Raw genomic sequence first — 18,860 nt, forward strand, 5'->3', positions numbered from 1 at the left:
TGAGGTCCTCTAAAAGGACTGCAGTTTTGTCCCTCATTATTAATGAATGTACATCAGTGGGATTCATACATGTCCATCTGGGTGGCTGACTGCGATGCAACTACCAGCAGCATCCTTGCTAAACACGGTGCTGATGAAACAGCTCCATCCCTCCCTCCTCTCTGACATTATGAAGTGCCCCTTGATTTTACATCCCTGCAAATACACTTTGAGAGGGTACATGTTTGCTTATTAACTTAAAGCAAATTACATTTCTAAGAACCGGTGAACGAACATAATTTAATTGGTGCACAGGATCGGCCTGATTGACTGGGAATGATAGCATAGCCACCCCTTTATTCTGCCTAAGCATAGCACAGGTGCAAGCCCACATCCCCACCACTGGACATGGAAAAGGATGGACCGGCTGCCAGGCTCAGGGTGGTTTGTTTTTTCTACCGTGATTTGATGTTGAGTTCCTTGACAAACCAAAGGCTGAGTTTGTAAAGAGCTGGAGGAATCAGCACTCCCCTTTCAAGGAACGCAAAATCTGATGACCAAGGCAATGGCTGTGCTCTGGGTTACAGCATCATGTCTTATGTTTGACATATTCCAACCTCCTGTCAGCCAGTGCTAAATATTAATTTCCTTAACCCTTCCAAGAAGGAATTCAGCGTTGACTTGTAATCTCAGATATTTTCACGCGACTATCACAGCTCATGGCACCAAGCCACAGTGATTACCTATGCAGGCACACATGGCAGCACATCGTGGCACCAGCAGCCACTCAGTGCCCTGTCATCACGCCCGGTCACAGCAGCTTTGATCCCCAATGAAGTTTGTTTGGGTGTAGGTTTGAACCCCTCCAAATCTTACAGGCTGGATGACAAAGGTGATGCTAACCTCCGTTTTGCAGCCTGGGGAGGCAGCTGGTTTAGAGAGCTGTGAGAAGGCCCCTTGGGGACACAGGTTCTCCCCCAGGAACGAGGGGCATCTCCGAGGTTTTGGGGAGGACTTGGTGAAGTATCCTCGCAGGTTGAACTTGGCAGCCCAGGTCAAGAAGATGATCTGGATATGGCCAGGAGATGCACTGGAGCCAGAAAGGGAGTTTTGGACCAGCCATGTGCTTTTTGGGATGCAGGCTGTTTAACAGTGTGGCCGTGAGCCCAGCCAAGCCACTCTGGCTCCGGGTCATTTTATTTAATAATATAGACAGGAGCAGTGTGGTGTGGATGAGCTGTTGCTGTTGGGTCTGTATGCAGTTTAGAGCAGCACAGAAACCTGGCCAAGAGCCTTTACTGCTTCTTCATCACTGCAGAGAGATCACAGGACCATACGTGCTCTTATGGGAACATTAGAGGGGACCATGTGTCATTTTATTTTGCATATGACTCAGAAAGCCTGTTCAACACGAATGCTGGAACAGTATGTGGCTGTCAGAAAACAGAAAATAGTTGTTTAAATATCAAAGATGATTTCAGAGCTCTGCTTCACCGGGCGGCAGCTTCTAGTTTCAGTGCCGGAAGGGAAAAAATGGTCTGAAATTAGATGGATCAGCAGAAGTGATGCTCTACCTGCCTACCCTCTCTTCTCCAACCAATTACCTGTGGTGCTGGGTCACCTCAGGCCAACTTGGCTCCCCAAAAAAGACAGAGTCTTTTATGTTTCAGCTCCCTGCTGTATCGCCACGGGGTGGTACAAGCTTACAGGACATGGGGATATGGTGGAATCGCAGGGAAAACCAGCCCCTGGGCTTGCTGCTGGCAGGTAGCTGAGTTATGAAGTCCAGCTTTTAGCACCAGCTTCTTCTGGGCATGTTGCAGAAGACTGCAAGCCTCGAGTGGTGGTTGCTCTTTTTCCATAGCAAGGGGAATGAATCGAGTGCTCATATCATTGGGTACTGCCCCGCGGTGCAAGACGCCAGAATTAAAAGACATAACCAATTGTGTGATTTATTGATAGCTGAAGTAAAAAAGAAGGATTGGATTGTATTCCAAGAGCCCATACTAAAAGATAAACAAAATGAGATCTACAAGCCTGATCTTGTATTCGTAAAAGGGGATCAGGCGATAGTGGTTGATGTAACAATTCGATATGAGAGCAAACCGTCATCACTGGCGGACGCGGCGGCAGAAAAAGTAAAGAAATATTGCCATCTTAAGAGTCAAATTCAAGAATTGACGAATGCTAAAAATATCAAATTTAAGGGATTCCCTGTGGGCGCACGAGGTAAATGGTATTCTGGCAATTACGAGGTGTTAAAAGCATTAGGAATCTCAACCTCCCGACAAGAAAGAATTGCGCGATGTATGTCAAGGAAAGCTTTATTTACTTCTGTTGATATCATACATATATTTGTGAGTCATTCGAGATCTTTTGTAAGGACGTAATTATTGTTATTGTTCTGGCTGTATTGTTTTTTGCTGTATTACTGTTGATTGTTCTTATTGTATCTATTGCTCTGTCTCCTATTGTTCTTGTTTTATTGTCATTTGTTGCCTTGCTGTTTGAATATTGATTTTTCAATAAAACTACCCCTGGTACTCCTGCTCTGTTACCCTGGCCCTGGAAAGGTTGGGAGAGTAAGCTGGAACTCGTATTCATGACGTGTCACATCAAGCCAAATTTTAAAGACAAAATATGAATTGGAATTGACAAATTTTTACCAATTTGGACTACTTACTGGACTGGACACAGGTGGACGGGCCACCTTTACTTAACTCGGAAAAGAAACACATATACTTTTATGTGTTTGTTAAATAGCAAGGGGCATGTGTTAAATATAAGGAAATACCAAAAGCAGCCACCGAACTCAGCTGTTTCCTCTTTTTTTTTTTTTTTTTAAAGTGGGGAAAGAAAAGCTTTCTGAAAACTGTTCCTCCTACAAGAGGAATGCTTTGTAATGCTGATTTGTCTCTTAAGCTTCCTCTGAACTGTGTTTGAGAAAGAAATGAACCCCGAGGCAGGATGGAGATCGGAAAGGGAACTGCGAGTGGGCCTGAGCCAGAGGGTTGTGCGAAGCATAAAGACTTGCATGGATTTCAGAAGGGATCTGGCCAATTCATGAAACAGAAGTCCATCAAAAGCTATTAACCACAAAGGTGCTAATTTAGAGTCAAATGAAAGAGGGTCGGCAATGGGATGTGAGCCCTAGTCCTGCCGCGAATGCTGCGGATGCTCTCCCGGGACAGGGCCAGCCTCGGCTCCGGCACCGCTGGCGCCCGGGACTCATCCCTGAGGCAGCAGGGACAAGGCTGCAGCAGGGATGCTGGGATACTGGAAATCCTTTATCAGTGCTTCGGCTTCTGCAGGAGGGTGGCACAGGTGGGTGAAATCAGGAAAGAGTCTCCCAAGGGTCAAGGTGATAAACCCATCAGCTACCACAGAAGAGTGCAGCAGGTGACAGCAGCCCGGAGCAGCTCTTAGGAGCTGAACGGGACCCCATTCAACATGGCAAGAGGGACTCTGCTGTGTTGGGACATGAATGCTAGGGGCAAGGTGCTGTACCATGAATGCTGAGCTCGTCCTCTTCCCCCAGGCTTTCTTCAGCATCCTCCACGGGTGCTTCTGCCAGCTGCACCTAATTCTTATATGGCTTAGTAAAGTAAGCATGGGATGGCAGCGTGAGGTCTCCTGCAATCTAGCCCTAGTATGCCCCAGGTGTAATATTCACCTCTCCACACCTCAGTTTCCCCTAGTAAATTGGATAATAATGAGATCTATTAACACTGTCACGTTACATCACATGTGTGGCAAGTGATTCATTACACACAAAGCTCCAAGCATGTAAGGCAGCACGCAGGGGTCAGGCAGCACCGGGCTCATCCCAGCGTGATGCCTCTCCATGATTGCAGTGGCTTTCCACCTCACCTTCTTCCCCATCTCAACTTCTCCAACTTTTGCCCCCCATCCCAGGGAAGGAAGCGCCTGGTCCCTGGGAGAAGAGTTGTGGCTTCTTCCCAGGCAGGACCCAGCGGGCTTTCAGTGCCAGAGGTCATGCCAGGAGCTTCTCCACCCATTCCCCTGCACCACCATTACCCGCCACCCATCTCCCACATGCCCACATGCGTGTTCCTTACTCCCTCGTCATCGAGTCTCATGGGAAATGACACCTCCGGCAGCTACGGGGAGATGCAGGGTATGCTCCTACTCAAGGGTGAGGGTATGACTTGCCCTGTAGCAAAGGATTAGGGGATGCTGGTATCAGTAGCTCAGCAAAGAGGAGATTAAAGGATGCCTCGATCAGAGGGCTATAAATACCTAGGTTGGAAATAAAGCAGAGATATTGGGCTGCCACGTGCAGAGAGCAAAGTTACAGCAAATCCAAAGGCAAACCAATAAACGCTCTGTGGAGAGCTCAGTTTTAACATTGGGCTTTGTTTGCAGTGGTCACCAAAAGTGGGAGTGGATTTACCATCAGGGCTATTTTCATCTCAGGTGTTGACACTTCTTTGAAAGAAATACCGCCTTTGAGGCAAAAGCTATTTTGGGGATGCCGGAGGTTATGTGCTGGAGGTCAGAAGGGATGATCACCCTGACCCTTTTGTTCTTATAATCTGGGAGCAGCGAGTCATATCTCTTAATCTCTCTTTAAATTCCCAGGGCCGATGAAACTCAGATTAACGACTAGTAGAGCTGTGCTTACACAGCCCGGCACCACTAATATTTCTAACCCTTGCTAATTCTTCAGCAGCTTTCAGTGTGATGGCAATGAAAGCATCTCCATTGACTTTTTGTGTTGTGCTGGGGCAGGACCATGTTGTTTTCTGAGTGATACAGTGGTGAAAGCTCCCATTTCCCTTAAAAGTCTGTTTATTTTTTTCTCAGTATGTACAAGAAAACAAAAATAAGTTTGAGGGCCACATCCAGGCTGTGATTTCCCTTAAGCTATGGAAGACATACAACAAAATCCATTAACGTAATCTTTCTTTCCATTGCTAGAAGGGTCTTTCAGCTGTCATTATTTCAAGGTATTTATTTCAAGAATATATTTTGTCCAAATAAATGGTCTTGGAGAACCACTGTAACAGTCATCATTGGCAGTACTGCTGGAGCAGCCTATGATATAGAGCAATCTCCCTGCCTTGCTTGAAATATGTTTTTATATATTTATTTAAACACCCCCACACACATAGCAAGATCTATCTGGACAGGATTGGGGCAGCACACCATGGGTTATAATATCCAGGATTATTTATTTCACTCTGGCAAAGCAATGAGGCTAAAAATCCACAAAGCAGCGCTGGGTGTGAGACTGAGCAGCGTCAGACTTTCACACCAAGCAGTAGCCCCTCAATCCAGTTCATATTCAGCCCCAAGCCTGTGTGAGCCTTTGAGCATCACCCCTGACTCCTAGCGAGTGGCTTTCTTATTCCACTGTGCTTCATGTCATTATTAAAAAACGGGGAGCCTCTGCTTTGCAGAGATGGGGAGGGCTGGTCGTGCAGAAACATTCCTGTAACAAATATTTGGGAGGGTTTTGTTGTATCTGTAAGGGATCCGTCAGCTGAAACATCCCTCATTCAAATTCTGCAAGTGACACGAGGCTCCCAAGCTTTAAACATGTGCGTGGCTGCGGCTGCTGGTGCTGGATCCCAGCTGGTGGGGACTGCTGCCCCGCCATCTATCCCCAACATACCCCCGCAGCGTTGCACCGCGAGGACCTGAGGGCCGGGACCCAGATCCATAAATGTGCACAGATGTTTAGAAAACCAGCTTTTACTGGAGGAAGGGAGAGCGCTGGCTGCATCCCTGCCCCGGGGGTGTGCTTGCAGCCCCGATGCGCAGCCCCAGCGGTCCCCAGCTCCCAGCACGGCTGAGCCGCGCTCAGGGGGGTGGAGGGCTGCGGTTTGGGTTTTGCTTGCTGGAGCTGGGCTCACTGATGGCAGGGACCCCCTCCTGCGAATGGTGGGCCCCCCACCATAGATGCAATACGTGCATATATACATACAGGTGTTATATAGACACACATGCATGTTTATGCATGTTTGTGTGTGCATACATACATAAACACATGCAAATATATGCACATGCATAGACACATACATATGTACATACATATATACATACATATATGCATATACGTGTGTGTATACACACACATCTATACATATACACACGTACACACATATACAGATGTGTACACACAAAACTATGCATACAGATCCGCACACACCTATATGTACATACACATATATACGTACACATGTATATATGTGTGAGTATACACATATATGTGCATACATACCCGTAGACACCCCCCCGACGCTGACCCGTACAGGTGTGCGCACACAGCGCAGCTCCCCGCGGCCGGGGCAAGGGGGCGGTACTACAAGTCCCGTCATGCCGCGGGGCGGTGGCGGGAGGGGGGGCGGGCCTCCGTGAGTCGCCGCGCCCCGCCCCGCCCCGCCCCCGCCGGTGGGGTGCGCGAGCGCTCGGCGGCGGCCGATCCAGAGGGCGGGCGGCACGGTGAGGCGAGGCGGCGGGAGGCGAAGGGAGGGGAGGAGAGCAGAGCAGAGCAGGCGCGGCAGCGGAGGAGGAGTCGGTCGTTGTGAGGGTGGCAGAGCCGGCGTCGGTCGGGTCGTTCTCTCCGGCCGCTTCCCGGCAGCTGCCGTCGCTGCTTCCCGGCTTGTGTCTCGCAGCGCCGGCCCGCCGGAGCCCGCGGGGGCCGGGGGGAGCGCTGCGGAGGCTCCTTCGCCTCTCGCCCAGGCGGGGCTATCGTCCTCCGTGCGGCTGTGAGGAGACGGGGACGGAGGCTGAGGGCTGAGGCTGCGCTTTTCCTTTCCACCCGCTCCCGGCCTCCTCCCGCCGCCTCGGGGAGTTGCGACTGCCGGCGTGGGGTGCCTCTTCCGTCTGCTTCCTTCCTCCCTGGGGTGAGTATCGCGCCTGTCGCGACAGAGCCCCAGCCGCGCGTCCGTGTCGTGAGGAGGGCTGGGGGCCTGCACAGGGACTGCCCGCTTCCTGGGGCTGCTTGTCCCCCCGTACCCCACTTCCCCGTCGCCCTGCGCGCTTTGTGCTGCGCCTCGGCAGGGCTGCCTTTTTGTTGCTGTTTTAAAAATAATTTTCTATTTTTTTTTTCCGCGGGATTGGAGAGTTTGTTTTCTTTTTTTCTTCTTCTTTTTTTTTTGTTTTGTTTGTTTCTTTTTTCCCTCCCACCCACTGGAGTTGGCCGAGCCCCGCTCTCGGGCTGGATGTGCGGGGGAAGCTCTTTGTCACGGAGCGGCCGCCGAGCCGCCTGCCCTCGGGAAAAAACATCACTTAAAAAATCGTTCAGTATTTGGACTCCGAGGTTTTGTTGAATTCGGGGGGTGGGTTTTTTTGGCGGTGGTGGTGTTATGTTTATTTTTTTTCGGGGAGGAAAGAGTCCCCCCTGAAGTCTAGGCTCCATTTATCGCAGCCCCCTGTGCTGGAGCGTTGAATGGGAGCCGCACGCAGGCGGGTGAAAACAAAACAAAGGGGGAATTTTGTTTTGCTGTTGTTAAGCTGCAAAATCTTGGTGGGAAAGCTTGCTTCTTTTTTTTCAGCCCCTAGCTCTCCCAAATTTGATGTTGTTTTACTCTGGAAGAATCCAGATAGCCGGTAGGTAAGTTGTGTCTTTTTAATTTTAAGCTTCTTGGGGAAATGGCAAGGTTTCTCTCCCGTATCCGTAGCCTTGGCTCTTTTGTGAGCAGCCTGCCATCCAGCGCAACTTTCGTCGGGTTTTTCTTTTCATTCCCCCCACCCCCATGTAGTTAAATAATGCGGTTTCAGGAAGAGCTAATAACAGGGGGACATTTCTGCCTGTAACAGCCATGGAGAAAATTTTTAAAGGCACGGGAGAGGAGGAGCAGTTGTGTTTTCAGCTGAATAATTTTTGCCTCTTAAAGGGGATGTTTTAAAGTAATTATTATGTTTTTATAATGAAAGCTTGTTTCTTTTTTTTCCCCCTTTGTTTTTGTTTTAACTACCCCCTCAAAAACTGCAGCTATTTCACCTCTGCAAAATGCAGCTTCTAGAATACATGCAAGCAAAAAAAACCAAGTCTAGCTGTAATGCTCGTCTTTCTGGCCGTACCTTTTAAAGGCCACCCATTTGTTTTTGCTGGGACTCCTCTGCCTTGAAAACACACTACTTGGCAAGTAAAATTACAAAGCATTTCAGCTAGATAGTGCTGGTGGTTCTGCATCTGAATAATGATGGGTTTATTTTTTCCATTTTAACATGCATGAGGGGCAGGGGGAAAAAAGGCCGTTTCCGGTTTCTGTTCAGCAGCTTTTCATTATTATTTTTTTCTTCACAAAGAAGCAGCCAGATGACCTGTTGATGATACATCTTTTGTTGCTTTTTATGCCGAAAGGCGTCAGTAGGTTAGTGGAGATGAAAGCTTCAGCCAAACAGGCTACCCAGATTTTTGTTTGCATGTGTTGTTGTGCGGGCCGTGGCTTTGTAATGTTTTAGGGCGACAATTTCAGAGTGAGTAATGTAGTGCCAAAATTCAGATGTCTGCATGGGGCACTTCACCCTCTCCTCTCCTCTGCCCTCCTTCCCCCCAAGAAAAAGCCTGGTTTGTAGGAAATTGACCACCCATGGTTGGTAAATTAGACTTTTTTAGTGCCATGTAAAATAAAGTGTCCTAACTCTTTTTGAAGTCATATCAATGGCCAGGCAGGAAGCTTTAGGAATGTGTTTAGTTGTATGTAGGCAACTGCTAGGTACCTTAAGCTTAAACGTCTCCTATTTTAAATGAATTAAACTTGTAGGAGCACCTACTTTATGCTGAGTATAGTCTTGTGAAGTGTGCCTAATGAACGTTTCCATTCTTACTAAACACAAACGTATTTCTCAATGCAGCAGGTCACCGTGCTAGTGTTCATCTTGGAAATTAAAATTTTGAGTAACTACTGGTATTTCAGTTAAAGCAGAACTTAGATATTAGTATAAAGTCTGTCTGCTACAATCTTTTTGTATTTTGGTATCAATACTGGTTTCTATTAAGAAACTAGGCATGGAAAAGAGGATCATTTTACTTCAGGATTGCTAGCTAGCGACTGTGTGTTTGTAGATGCAAAATAGAGCATCGTCTGCTTGGAGCCAGTGGTATTTAAAACTCTTACTCATTTGGAAGGAACTAATTAAAGTATATTTTGATATAAAATGTCTTCTTAGACAGGAGCTCTGAAGAAAGGAGAAAACCAAAGATTTTTGTAGATGCTAATCCCTGCCCTGAGCTAAAAAGGGAAGAATGAGGGTGTTTCATGAGAAATTAAAGTCACCTTTAAGTGCATACTTGTAAATGAAATTACACAGTTGATTAGGAATTCCTGCAGGATGCCAGTAATTGGAGGTACTTGTTGCTAGCTGGTCACTGTGTGCCTTGCTGGTTAGATTGTAAAAGTTTTGACTGTAGGTGACATCAAGAGAAAAAAGTCCAGCTCTTTTGCTTCCCAGATGTTTGTTCCTTCATCTCCAGATTCACAAGTGTGCTGATGAACTGTCAGAGGAAGTGACAGCAAAGAGATGGTGTAGGAGGTAGGTTGAGCACCTCTAAATACTGCTGAGAGAGTTTCAATGGAAAAAAGTTAAGCATGTTTCCATCTGATCTAGTTTCTGTTTCCTTTCAATCTACTGGTTAACAGGATGCACCAGTAAATCTCATACTCCTACTATAGTCCCCTGATTCTACTGAAATTAATATTGCATCTGTAATTGGGCTCAGTTAGTCTACCTGGATGGAAAGATTCATGGGGAAGAAGGCCAACAGGAGTTTAGTTCTGATCTCATGAGGTGCAACTCGTGTCAGCTGGGCAAAGCTGAAGTGGCTCTGTGTCTCCCAGGAGTTCGTGGGCAGCTTGTGGGATGGATTTCCCTCCCTGTACTGCTGTAGGCTCTCCAGTGGGCGGCTAGGTGTAGGCTGGGGTAATAGGGTAGCATCATGGTGTTCTTTGTGACCTTAATGTTTTGAAGTAGATGCTGCAATTAATAGTCACAAGCGATTGTAAGTGTTTCTTGTTTAAAATGCTTGAATTGATTTATTCAAAAACCTGCCTTCCAGGTTGAAAAAGACAGAAGTTCTTTGGCATGCTAGGAATCATGCTTAAATTAAAAAAAGCAAGCTCTACTCTGTTGCCACTTTCTCCTAAAAGCAGTAAAAACTATTGAAAATAACTTCATTTGCAGAAGAATTACAGCCTTGCGCTATGAATATGTTCTTTTCCAAGTATCCTATATTTATATTTATTTGAAAAGGAGATCTTGCTTCAAGTAGGAAGAGGTGCTTTGATGCTTTGCACGAGTGAGAGCGTGGCTTATGGGCTACCTAGGTGAGCCCTATGCCATGGTCATCTTCTGCTGACCCGTGTCATGTGATTTGGAGCACCAAATGTTGCTAGCTGCTCAAAATGACCTTTCTGGAATAACCGTGTAGTCATGAGTGGATATATAATAGTTCACTGAAAACTACAGGCTCTACAGCAAAAGTCTGTTCTCCTCTGTTGACGCCCTGTGCTGAAGGTAGGTGGTCATAAATACCAGTCTTGCTCCAGCAGCGTCTCCTGGCTGGCATACCAGGTGTAAATGCTGTAAGGTGGTGTTTGGGGACGTGGGCTCAAGTGTGAACTAGTCAGCAGCTTGTTTGATTCAGACTGAACGCAGCGCCTGGCTGGAAGCATTTGGTTAAACATTGATGGTATCCTTTGGTCCCTGTTATGCAGGAGCACAGTTCAGTTCATGACTAGGTAATTAAAGTTAATCTTCTGACCTTGTTTCTTAATCCATGCTGCTGAATTCAATCATAGTGACTTGACTGCCATCTATGGTTGGTACTTATATAAATGCTGAATTTTGGGCTCAAATCTCATGCACTCGAGAGCAGAGTGGACTGAACCTTGCAGTGCATTTCTGGCTGTGGTTTAAACATTGGGCGTGTCCTATTTCTAATTGAACGTATATGGCAGTTGTCAGAGCAGGAGTGGTCAAAACCTCTTATTGGGGTCCCATAATTCCTGTTGGGAAGAGGATGAGTTCAATTCACACTCACATTGCAGTACTCTCCTTGTTCACCAGTAGAGTATGTGGTAGAAGACTTTGGATACGTGCCATGCTGGCTCAAAACACTCTTGATCTCCCTTGATGTTAGCTATAAAGCTATGTCAACCAGATGTTTTTCTGTGCTGACCCTGTTTATAGCAGATAATTGCATAAATGTGTTTTTAGAAGGAAGAAAAGCATTCCTTTTGGGAGGGGTTTTATTAATAATACAGAGATAGTTGGGCTGGAGAGGTGCTTGTCTGGCTATATGAGATGGGGTGGGCATGTATGTGTCGGGGTAAGCAATTGCACCGACTAATTAACAGCAGTTAATCAAAGTCCCAGATGTAGGCAAGCTTTTGATGATAGTGCTTTTCTCAGCCTGTTAGTTTACATATTTGGTATTCAGGGAGATAAGTATGGTGGTTTTGGCAGAAAAGCTTTTGTCACTAAATGCTGCATTTCACTTTGTGGGTCTATAACATTTGCTATAGTGGCTGAGGCTCTGCATTGTAGACAAGTCTACAGCATAGCACAGAAATGAACAGCAAGGAAGGCAGGAAAAAGCTGAAGTTAAATAGACTTAAACCAGAAATGATCTACAGAATGTTTTTTTTAATTATTATTAGGATAGTTGATAATATGAATAGCTACTAGAGAATGCTGTTTTGTGGATTGATTGAGGTTTTGAGCGAGTGGGATATATCAAAAAACATTTTGTAGGTGCTTGGAAGATAGGGGATTGGAGCAATTTGGTTGAGTAAGATTCTTTGGGGGATAGTTTATTGGAGATAGGACTTCAAGAGAAGATGGGAAAAAAAACCCAGATAAAACCCCCCAAACCAGAAAAACAATAAACAAAACATGAATTTCTACCTAGCCAGAATTTTCTTTAAGTAGACCACCATCAATGTTTTTTTGCTTCCATTGTCAATTTGTTCATCTGCCTCGATGTACTTAGCTGCTTGTATTTCAAGTATGCAATGTTTCTGCAAGTACATAGCCCATTGGGCTTTGTTACAAACACTTAAAAATACTTTTTCCTGAGCTGGGGTACCCATTTTCTTTCATGGGCAAGGTGTGGGATAGAGATGAGATGTGAAGGGACTGATTTGTTTTTGTTAAGATTTGCCATTGGCATTGGTGGAGCTCAAGGCCTGCAAGAGTTTCTGGAGGCATAGTGAGAGCAAACTCAGTGATCTGATCTGAGCATCTCACCCTGTCCTGCTTGCCTCTTCAGTGCTCCTGCTTAATTGTCTGTCCGTTCATCTGAACGGAGTAGCGAGCAAATGGAAAGTAGCAGCTGTTGAGTTAGTTTCTCCCTCCCTTCTGCCAGCTTGTCCTTTAGGATGGTAACCCCTTGACCTGGGTCTACAACATGAATGTCTTAATTGTTCTTTGGGTCAGGGCAACCAAACTGGCATCTCTGTGTTAGATATAGCTTGAAATGTTTCCATCCAGCTGGTCATCTTTGCCTGAAAAGTGATCAGCACCAGCCGGGGCAGCAAATGAAGCACCTAGGCGGAACTGTGGGCTTTAGGTATGGGAACTAATGTGCCTCTATGTAGCCTGCACATAGGGCCCTTTTAACCATCAAGTCCATTGGGATGCTGTAAGACAACATTAAGCTAATAGCAAAATGAAGCTTAGGGTTTCATGTGTTTGTAGTTCCTTTTCTTGTGTTAAGATCGTGCCTCTCTGATGGTTACAGATGTGCCCCAAAGTGCCCACTTTCTCTGCCCTCACTTCCTTCTGCTTTTAGTGGTTGAGCAGTATTAAATAGTAAGGACTTGATTTTGAAATCTTACAAACTTGAGTACTTCATCTGTATTTTCTTTGTCCTAAGACAAATTGTTTGTGTTAAATGATAAAAGTGGTCCCTGAAGAATTCCTGCTAAGAAATCTCAAAGCTCCTTCTCTTAAATGTTAATATGTATACTGAGATTTTTGTCTGATGCTACCTTGATATCCTTTCTACTTATCTGAAGCAGTTGTAGTTTAGTACAATATTTTTTGCAAGAATAAATGTTGCCTTAATCATGGTTTAACACAAGGTTCAACTGGGAAAATAAGTAATGGTTCTTTTGTTATATCCCATAGCTGAACTATTTATTTGGAATGAGGTTAGGAGAAAAAAATCCAAAATGCATCACACATGGAGGCTTACTACAAAGTAATTTGCTTCCTTTTAAAGAACTTGTTGCTTATTTTCCTTCTTTAATGCACCTCTTGGGATAAAATGCTAATTCTAAAAATGTCAGTTCCGCCATTTCCCACTAATATATTTTTTTCTTTGGCTTAGTTTGTTTTTTCCCCGAGCCACTTTAAATACTCTGAGGAATGCTCAACATTGAAGAAAATAAATGCACGAAGGTATTTGAATTGCTGTATTTCAAGGCTATGGAAGATGATTTTGAACTTCCGTTCTACAGTGAAAAGGAGTACAGGGGCCTCAACCCTTAGCTGATGTTGCAGTTAGGGTATCTGCTTCCTCTTGGATCTGGCTCCTTTCTACTGGGCAAGCGCTCTGTTTTGAATTTAGGAAAGAAAATGTAACATGCTACTAAGGATGTCAGAATCTTCTGATAGAAACTGGGATGTGTCTTCATGTGTAGGAAACCAGAGCTGTTGACTACTCATGTATGAGAAACTAGAGTTAGGGACTGTTCAGCTAATATTGCTATTTCCATCTTCATGATCAAACTTTGATGGTAATTTAGTTTCGAATTTAGGAATGCCACTTTCAGAACTCCACAAAAAGCTGTATGATGCCCACAAGTGGCATGAGTGATTGGCTGTCCATGCACAGCTTCCTAGGGGATGTTTTTCCTTAAAGTGTGTGCTAGTATAATCTTCTGTGCTTGAATGGTGGATGGTGCTATCTTAGCACTAGGACACAACATAGGCTTGAATGGCCAACATAGATGAGGCTGGTAAACTTGGGCTCAAGAGGAGGAGGAATATTGCTTGCTGTATGCTTACTTGTTAAAGATTTGGTATGTTCAAGTGATTTAGTCTTTTGTCCTCTTTTTCTGCTTTAAAATAATGAATTAAAGCCCCATGTAAAGACCATCTCTCTTTTTACCCAGGAAATGTTTCCAGCTTGTTCTTGTGTTGGATATAGGTTCTGTTTAATTGGCATTGTAATGTTAAAATATTTTTAACATCAGTAGTGATGATTAGAAGTTGAATAGTTAGAGGGGAGAAGATAATAGTCAAACTGTAAAACAAGTCATCGTGGTAACACCTAACTTCAACACCTGCTATTTGTGTTAGGGGGTATTTGTTTAATGTACCTTCAGCAAAGAGCTGGGAGAGATCCAGCTCCAATTCCCTGAAACTTATGGGGGCAATTCGCAAAAACTGCTTCTTAACAGGGATAAGATCTAAACATTTTTTTTCAGATAGGTAGTGCAGAGAACCAGAAGGCCCAAAAGTAGGCTGTTGGAGTGTTTCATTTGTTCTTTTTCTCGTGTGACAATGTTGAGGCAAATTTGTGATGGTTGTGCTGACACTTCAGATAAGGGCTGCTTCCTGCTCCAATCTGCTGTCCCTGAACCTCTTATAGTTAAACCATTATATATGTTTTTATATACATACATATAAACCATATATATAAAAATCATATGTATATATAACTGCATGTCATACCTTGGGATTAGCAGACCAAGTTTAAGACATTATATTGTAATGCATGTTAGTCTGAAGACAGTTGATCACCCCCTTGTGCTTAGATGACTTTCATGGCCAAGTCATCTCTTCTTGATTCCTGTGGTAGGTGGATCCATCATACTGGATCTTTGTTCTTTGATCTTTTTTTTTATAAGGTAATTACTATGCTGCTGATAGCCCACATCAATTGTTTAGCGTTCATTTGGTGCTGTATGTGGTGGATGAGAAATATCATTCCAGTAGAGCTTTCCCTTTTGGTGCAGCATGAACTGTTGCCTGTTGGTTAAGGTTTCTGTAAACTACTCAAGGTTGTTGCAGAGGGCTGGAGTGTACCATGGTGAGGGTAGCAGCTGGGGGGGGGGTGGGGGGGTGGTTCTTTTGTTTTTTAAAAGCAGTGTTGCGTTATTCTGTTGAGGCAGTCAGCCACCTGCTGAAGTTGAGGAAGTCAACTTGATCATGCGAACAGATAAATACACGAGTAGCTTTTATCTATTTATTTTTTTTCTTGCATGTGTGCATATCTTTACAGTCAGTACAGTGACCAGTGTATTAGCTTTGTCTGAGGCTTTTTGAGCAGCAGATGTGAACATAGGGTAGGTCCCTGTACCTCTCACTGTTGGCTGAGAAAGGCCAGGATACTGTAGTAAAATCTGGGGGCTTATAAGCCACTTGTGACTTAGATACAGCAACTACTTTTGAATTTCTATGCCAATATATAGGCACTATTTAATTTTTTTTCTTCATTGAAATAACTTCATATTTCACTGTTCTGAGATATGCATAGTTAGCAAGGGAAACTGCTGCCTCTAGAGGGAAAGTGTTACAAGCATTTTCCTGCAATCTTTCACTTGCTGTAACTTTGGGGAGGAGCTTGTTTAAGTTGGCACTGTCTAAAAAGGAGCAGAGATAGGAGCCTGATCCACAAGATGAGGGAAGAGTTAACCTTTACCTTAAAGCCAAGAGGGACCAGTTGCAGGAGGAAGTGAAGAGCTTATTTACTGTGTCAATAAGCATGTGTAGCAAGCATCTGGTGTCTTTCAGTCTTAGTCCGTAATAGCAAGTACTGTAGGCATGCTGCTATTATTTTACAGCTATTAATGAGGAGTATTAACAGTCAGATTTATCTGGCTGTTTTGTTATATATTTCAAAACCTTAGTCATCAAGAAATAGCAGTTTTAAAGATCTAGATAGTGTTTGTCTTACATGTAGAGTAAGACAGCATGAGAGGTTTCTTGCATTGCTCTAGGCAGATGTCAAGCGTAGCATCGCCAGTTTTCTCTTCTCTTGCTCTCCAGTTTCCCAAGGCAGGGCTGGGGCTGCAATCCTTCTGTGTCAGCGCCTTGTACCGGCCTTCAAGACAGGAGGGGTGTGTTCCCTCCTGAATCCCTGGGAGATGTGGGAAAGGATGTGTAAACCCTCCCACATATAATAGCAGAAAACCTAACAAAGCTAGAATTGTGCTCTAGTCTCCTGTCCAACTAGGAGCTCAGTGTATGGGAGGTGGTGGGGAGAGGAACCTGTGTGATGGATGATATATCCAAAGCCCCAGATAGGTGCTAGTCTTGTCTCCCATTTTTTTTTGGTCCCTATTTTAATAAAGGTGAGGAACTCACAGGTGTGTTGATGCTTAATTTGCTGATGTTTGGAGGCTGCTACAGAAATGTGAATTAGTATTCAGTTACTAATCAAATCTAGCTCTGCTCTGAGGCATGTAAACTAATGAAGTACCAAAAAATGTGAAGGTGGGTGAAAAAACTGACAGAGCAGTGTGAGTTCCCCAAGTTCATGCTTCCCATGTCTTCTGCATCCACCGTGTCAGATGTTTGGAAGCGTCAGTGTGACGAAGGACCAGGTACAGAGCTTATCTGAGGCATAAGCCTGATGCTAAGGAGGAAATCACGGTGATTTGGAATATGGGGAGGTATAATGTCTGTTTGTAACCTTTGTCACAAGTGGAATGGATTATAAAATGACAAATACAGATTGTCTGCCAGTCGGCATATGCTCAATTCAGTATTACACAAAGCACACCAATTAGATTTAACACAAATGTTCCCTCGGAAAGATCACCTTGATATTTTTTTTTCAGATGCATAAAGTAGAAATAGTCTGAGGCTTTCTGTTTGTTCTTTAAAGTCTAAGTGCTATATTTCTAGCTCTTGGCGGACATTGTCCACAAGTACTTCATGTTCCATTGGACTTATGCCAAATTTAATGTACTGTGTGTACTGAAAGCATCAAAAACAGACTTACTTTAATTTTAGATTTTACAGCTACCATTATTGATTTTTCTTAGAGCTGTTCCATCCAACCTGCTATCGTTTTAATTTCTTTTCCCTGCAGGAATTTGGGGAAGGATCTTGACAGTCTTTATTTGTGTGGCTAGGGACTGTTGATGTGAGTGAGAGCTGTAGATCAGACGTCTCTGCAGTAGCCAAATTCTCCATTTACAGAAGCTAAATCAGCACACTGCATTATTTGTGAACTCCTGTCTTTAATACAACTGGTATTCTGTGACTAAGGATAGCATTATAGAGTACATCAACTGTCTTTCAAGAAAATTGAATTTTATAAAAACCTGAGATGGAAAAGTACTGTAACAATCAGCTAAACGTACCAAAAATTGTGACCTTTCATTTTGCAGTGCTTGTATGCTGTATGAATAGAAGTCTGCCTGTAAGACCTTGGACTCTGAAGAGGCAAAAATAGGGAAGAGGTAGGGGAGAGAAACAGAGCACAAGTAGGAGTTACGGTAGGTAGATGAGGATGGAAATAACTGAGGGTATAGTGCAAAACAGCCAACCAACATGGGTTGGAGCATTCATAATGCTACAGTCGTTAGGTCTGCTGATCCCTGCCTGACAGCTATGTCTGCTGGCCTTGTATTTTGGCTGTTCATCTTTTATTTTCAACCCTCAGGGCCAAGTAGCTGTGCATAAGCATGGCTTCTGGCCAGGTGGCTCATAGCCCGCAGAGCAGGATTCCCTTCCATTGTGCTTGTGTGGAAGAGCATGGCACTCAGTGGAGCCTAGTTTTTCCCTCCTCTGCCTCTTACTCTTTCTGCTGAGCCTCCTTTTATTAAATGACAGTCTGTTTTGGTTTCTGCTTTGCAACTTTACCTTCTGCTAGTGTTGATAGAGTAAAGTTGCTCAGCTCTTCAAAGATGTGCATCTAAGTGGGGAAGAGAGGCATCTCTTGATACAGAGAGACTTAAAGTCCCAAGGAGTTCTACACTCCCTATTAATAGTCATTATTGTAATTGAAGTATGTGGGAATTCCAAGTTAGCCTTCATTGTAGGCTTAATCATGTCACTCTGTTTCTTGTTAGGCCTAACGCTTATGCTGATGGATTGAGTGTGGTTTTAAGTCTAACTTCTGTTGTCCAGTCCTCAGCCATAGTTTACAGTTCAGACTTTACTCCACCTTAAGGATAGGGATTAGTCTTCAGAAGCATTACTTAAGCTTTAACAATCTTCAGATACTATCCCACAGTCTTCAGAGGCTGTATTTTCTGTCTTCCACCTGTCTACTCATTCCGCCTTAGAACACGTGCTGGAGTCTCTGACCTTTTAAATTTCTGCAGTTTACCTTTGCCAAGCAGTGCCAGAAGATGCTTTCCCAGCATGCAACCAGATGACCAGTTTGGAAGACTTGTTGGTAGAAGAGTTTTTGCAACTAGATCCTAAGATGTGTTAATGTTAGTATACCCGAGTTTTATTGTAGCAACTGGTTATGGAAGTAACTTGCATTAATGTTAGCAGACAAACTTGCCTCATTTTTGCCTCCCAAAAGGGTTTTGATAATTTTTATCTTGGTGGTGTTCCTCATAAGAATTGGTGCTACATTGTGCTGCAGAACTGAGCAGACTGATGGTGCTTGTCTTCCTCTTGTCTCTCAAGTTGTCCCAAGTCCTAGACACCCAAGCATAGCAAAAACTGTAATAGAAAAATTGTCCTATGGAGAAATGTACAGGAAATTACTAAATCTGATGAAGACAGTAGAAAAGACTGTTGTAAATGTGCTTTTGTAACTGAGACAGAATTTAAAATTTTTACTTTATTGCTGTTACTGTGCTTGTTTTCAAGCTTAATTTTCAAATTTCCTTTATATAAGCTTAGTATTAACTCAGTATGCATGCTAATAAGATTATTTCTGTACTAAGCTGTCCTTTGCTGGTGAATATAGCTTTTGTTACCTAAAGGAA

At 44.1% G+C, this 18,860-nt stretch overlaps 1 protein-coding gene across 8 annotated transcripts in view; it reads left to right on the forward strand.

The window, feature by feature from the left end:
- Positions 1–6,436: 6,436 nt before the first annotated feature.
- PELI1 (pellino E3 ubiquitin protein ligase 1) overlaps positions 6,437–18,860 on the forward strand; it is a 46,813-nt gene continuing 34,389 nt past the window's right edge. For 3 of the 8 annotated variants that reach the window (XM_049799759.1, XM_049799749.1, XM_049799754.1), the window contains exons 1-2: positions 6,437–6,851; positions 7,503–7,561. Coding sequence is in view for 1 of the 8 variants with exons in the window: in XM_049799753.1 (XP_049655710.1) it covers positions 7,524–7,557 (34 nt within the window). In the remaining 7 variants the exon portion in view is untranslated. Of the gene's footprint in view, positions 6,852–7,502; positions 7,562–17,300; positions 17,409–18,860 lie in introns of those variants that run through there. The other 5 variants (XM_049799753.1, XM_049799751.1, XM_049799755.1 and 2 more) reach the window with 5 other exon arrangements.

This window comes from Accipiter gentilis, chromosome 5 (genome assembly GCF_929443795.1).
Source record: "Accipiter gentilis chromosome 5, bAccGen1.1, whole genome shotgun sequence".
In the NCBI taxonomy this organism is placed as follows: domain Eukaryota; kingdom Metazoa; phylum Chordata; class Aves; order Accipitriformes; family Accipitridae; genus Astur; species Astur gentilis.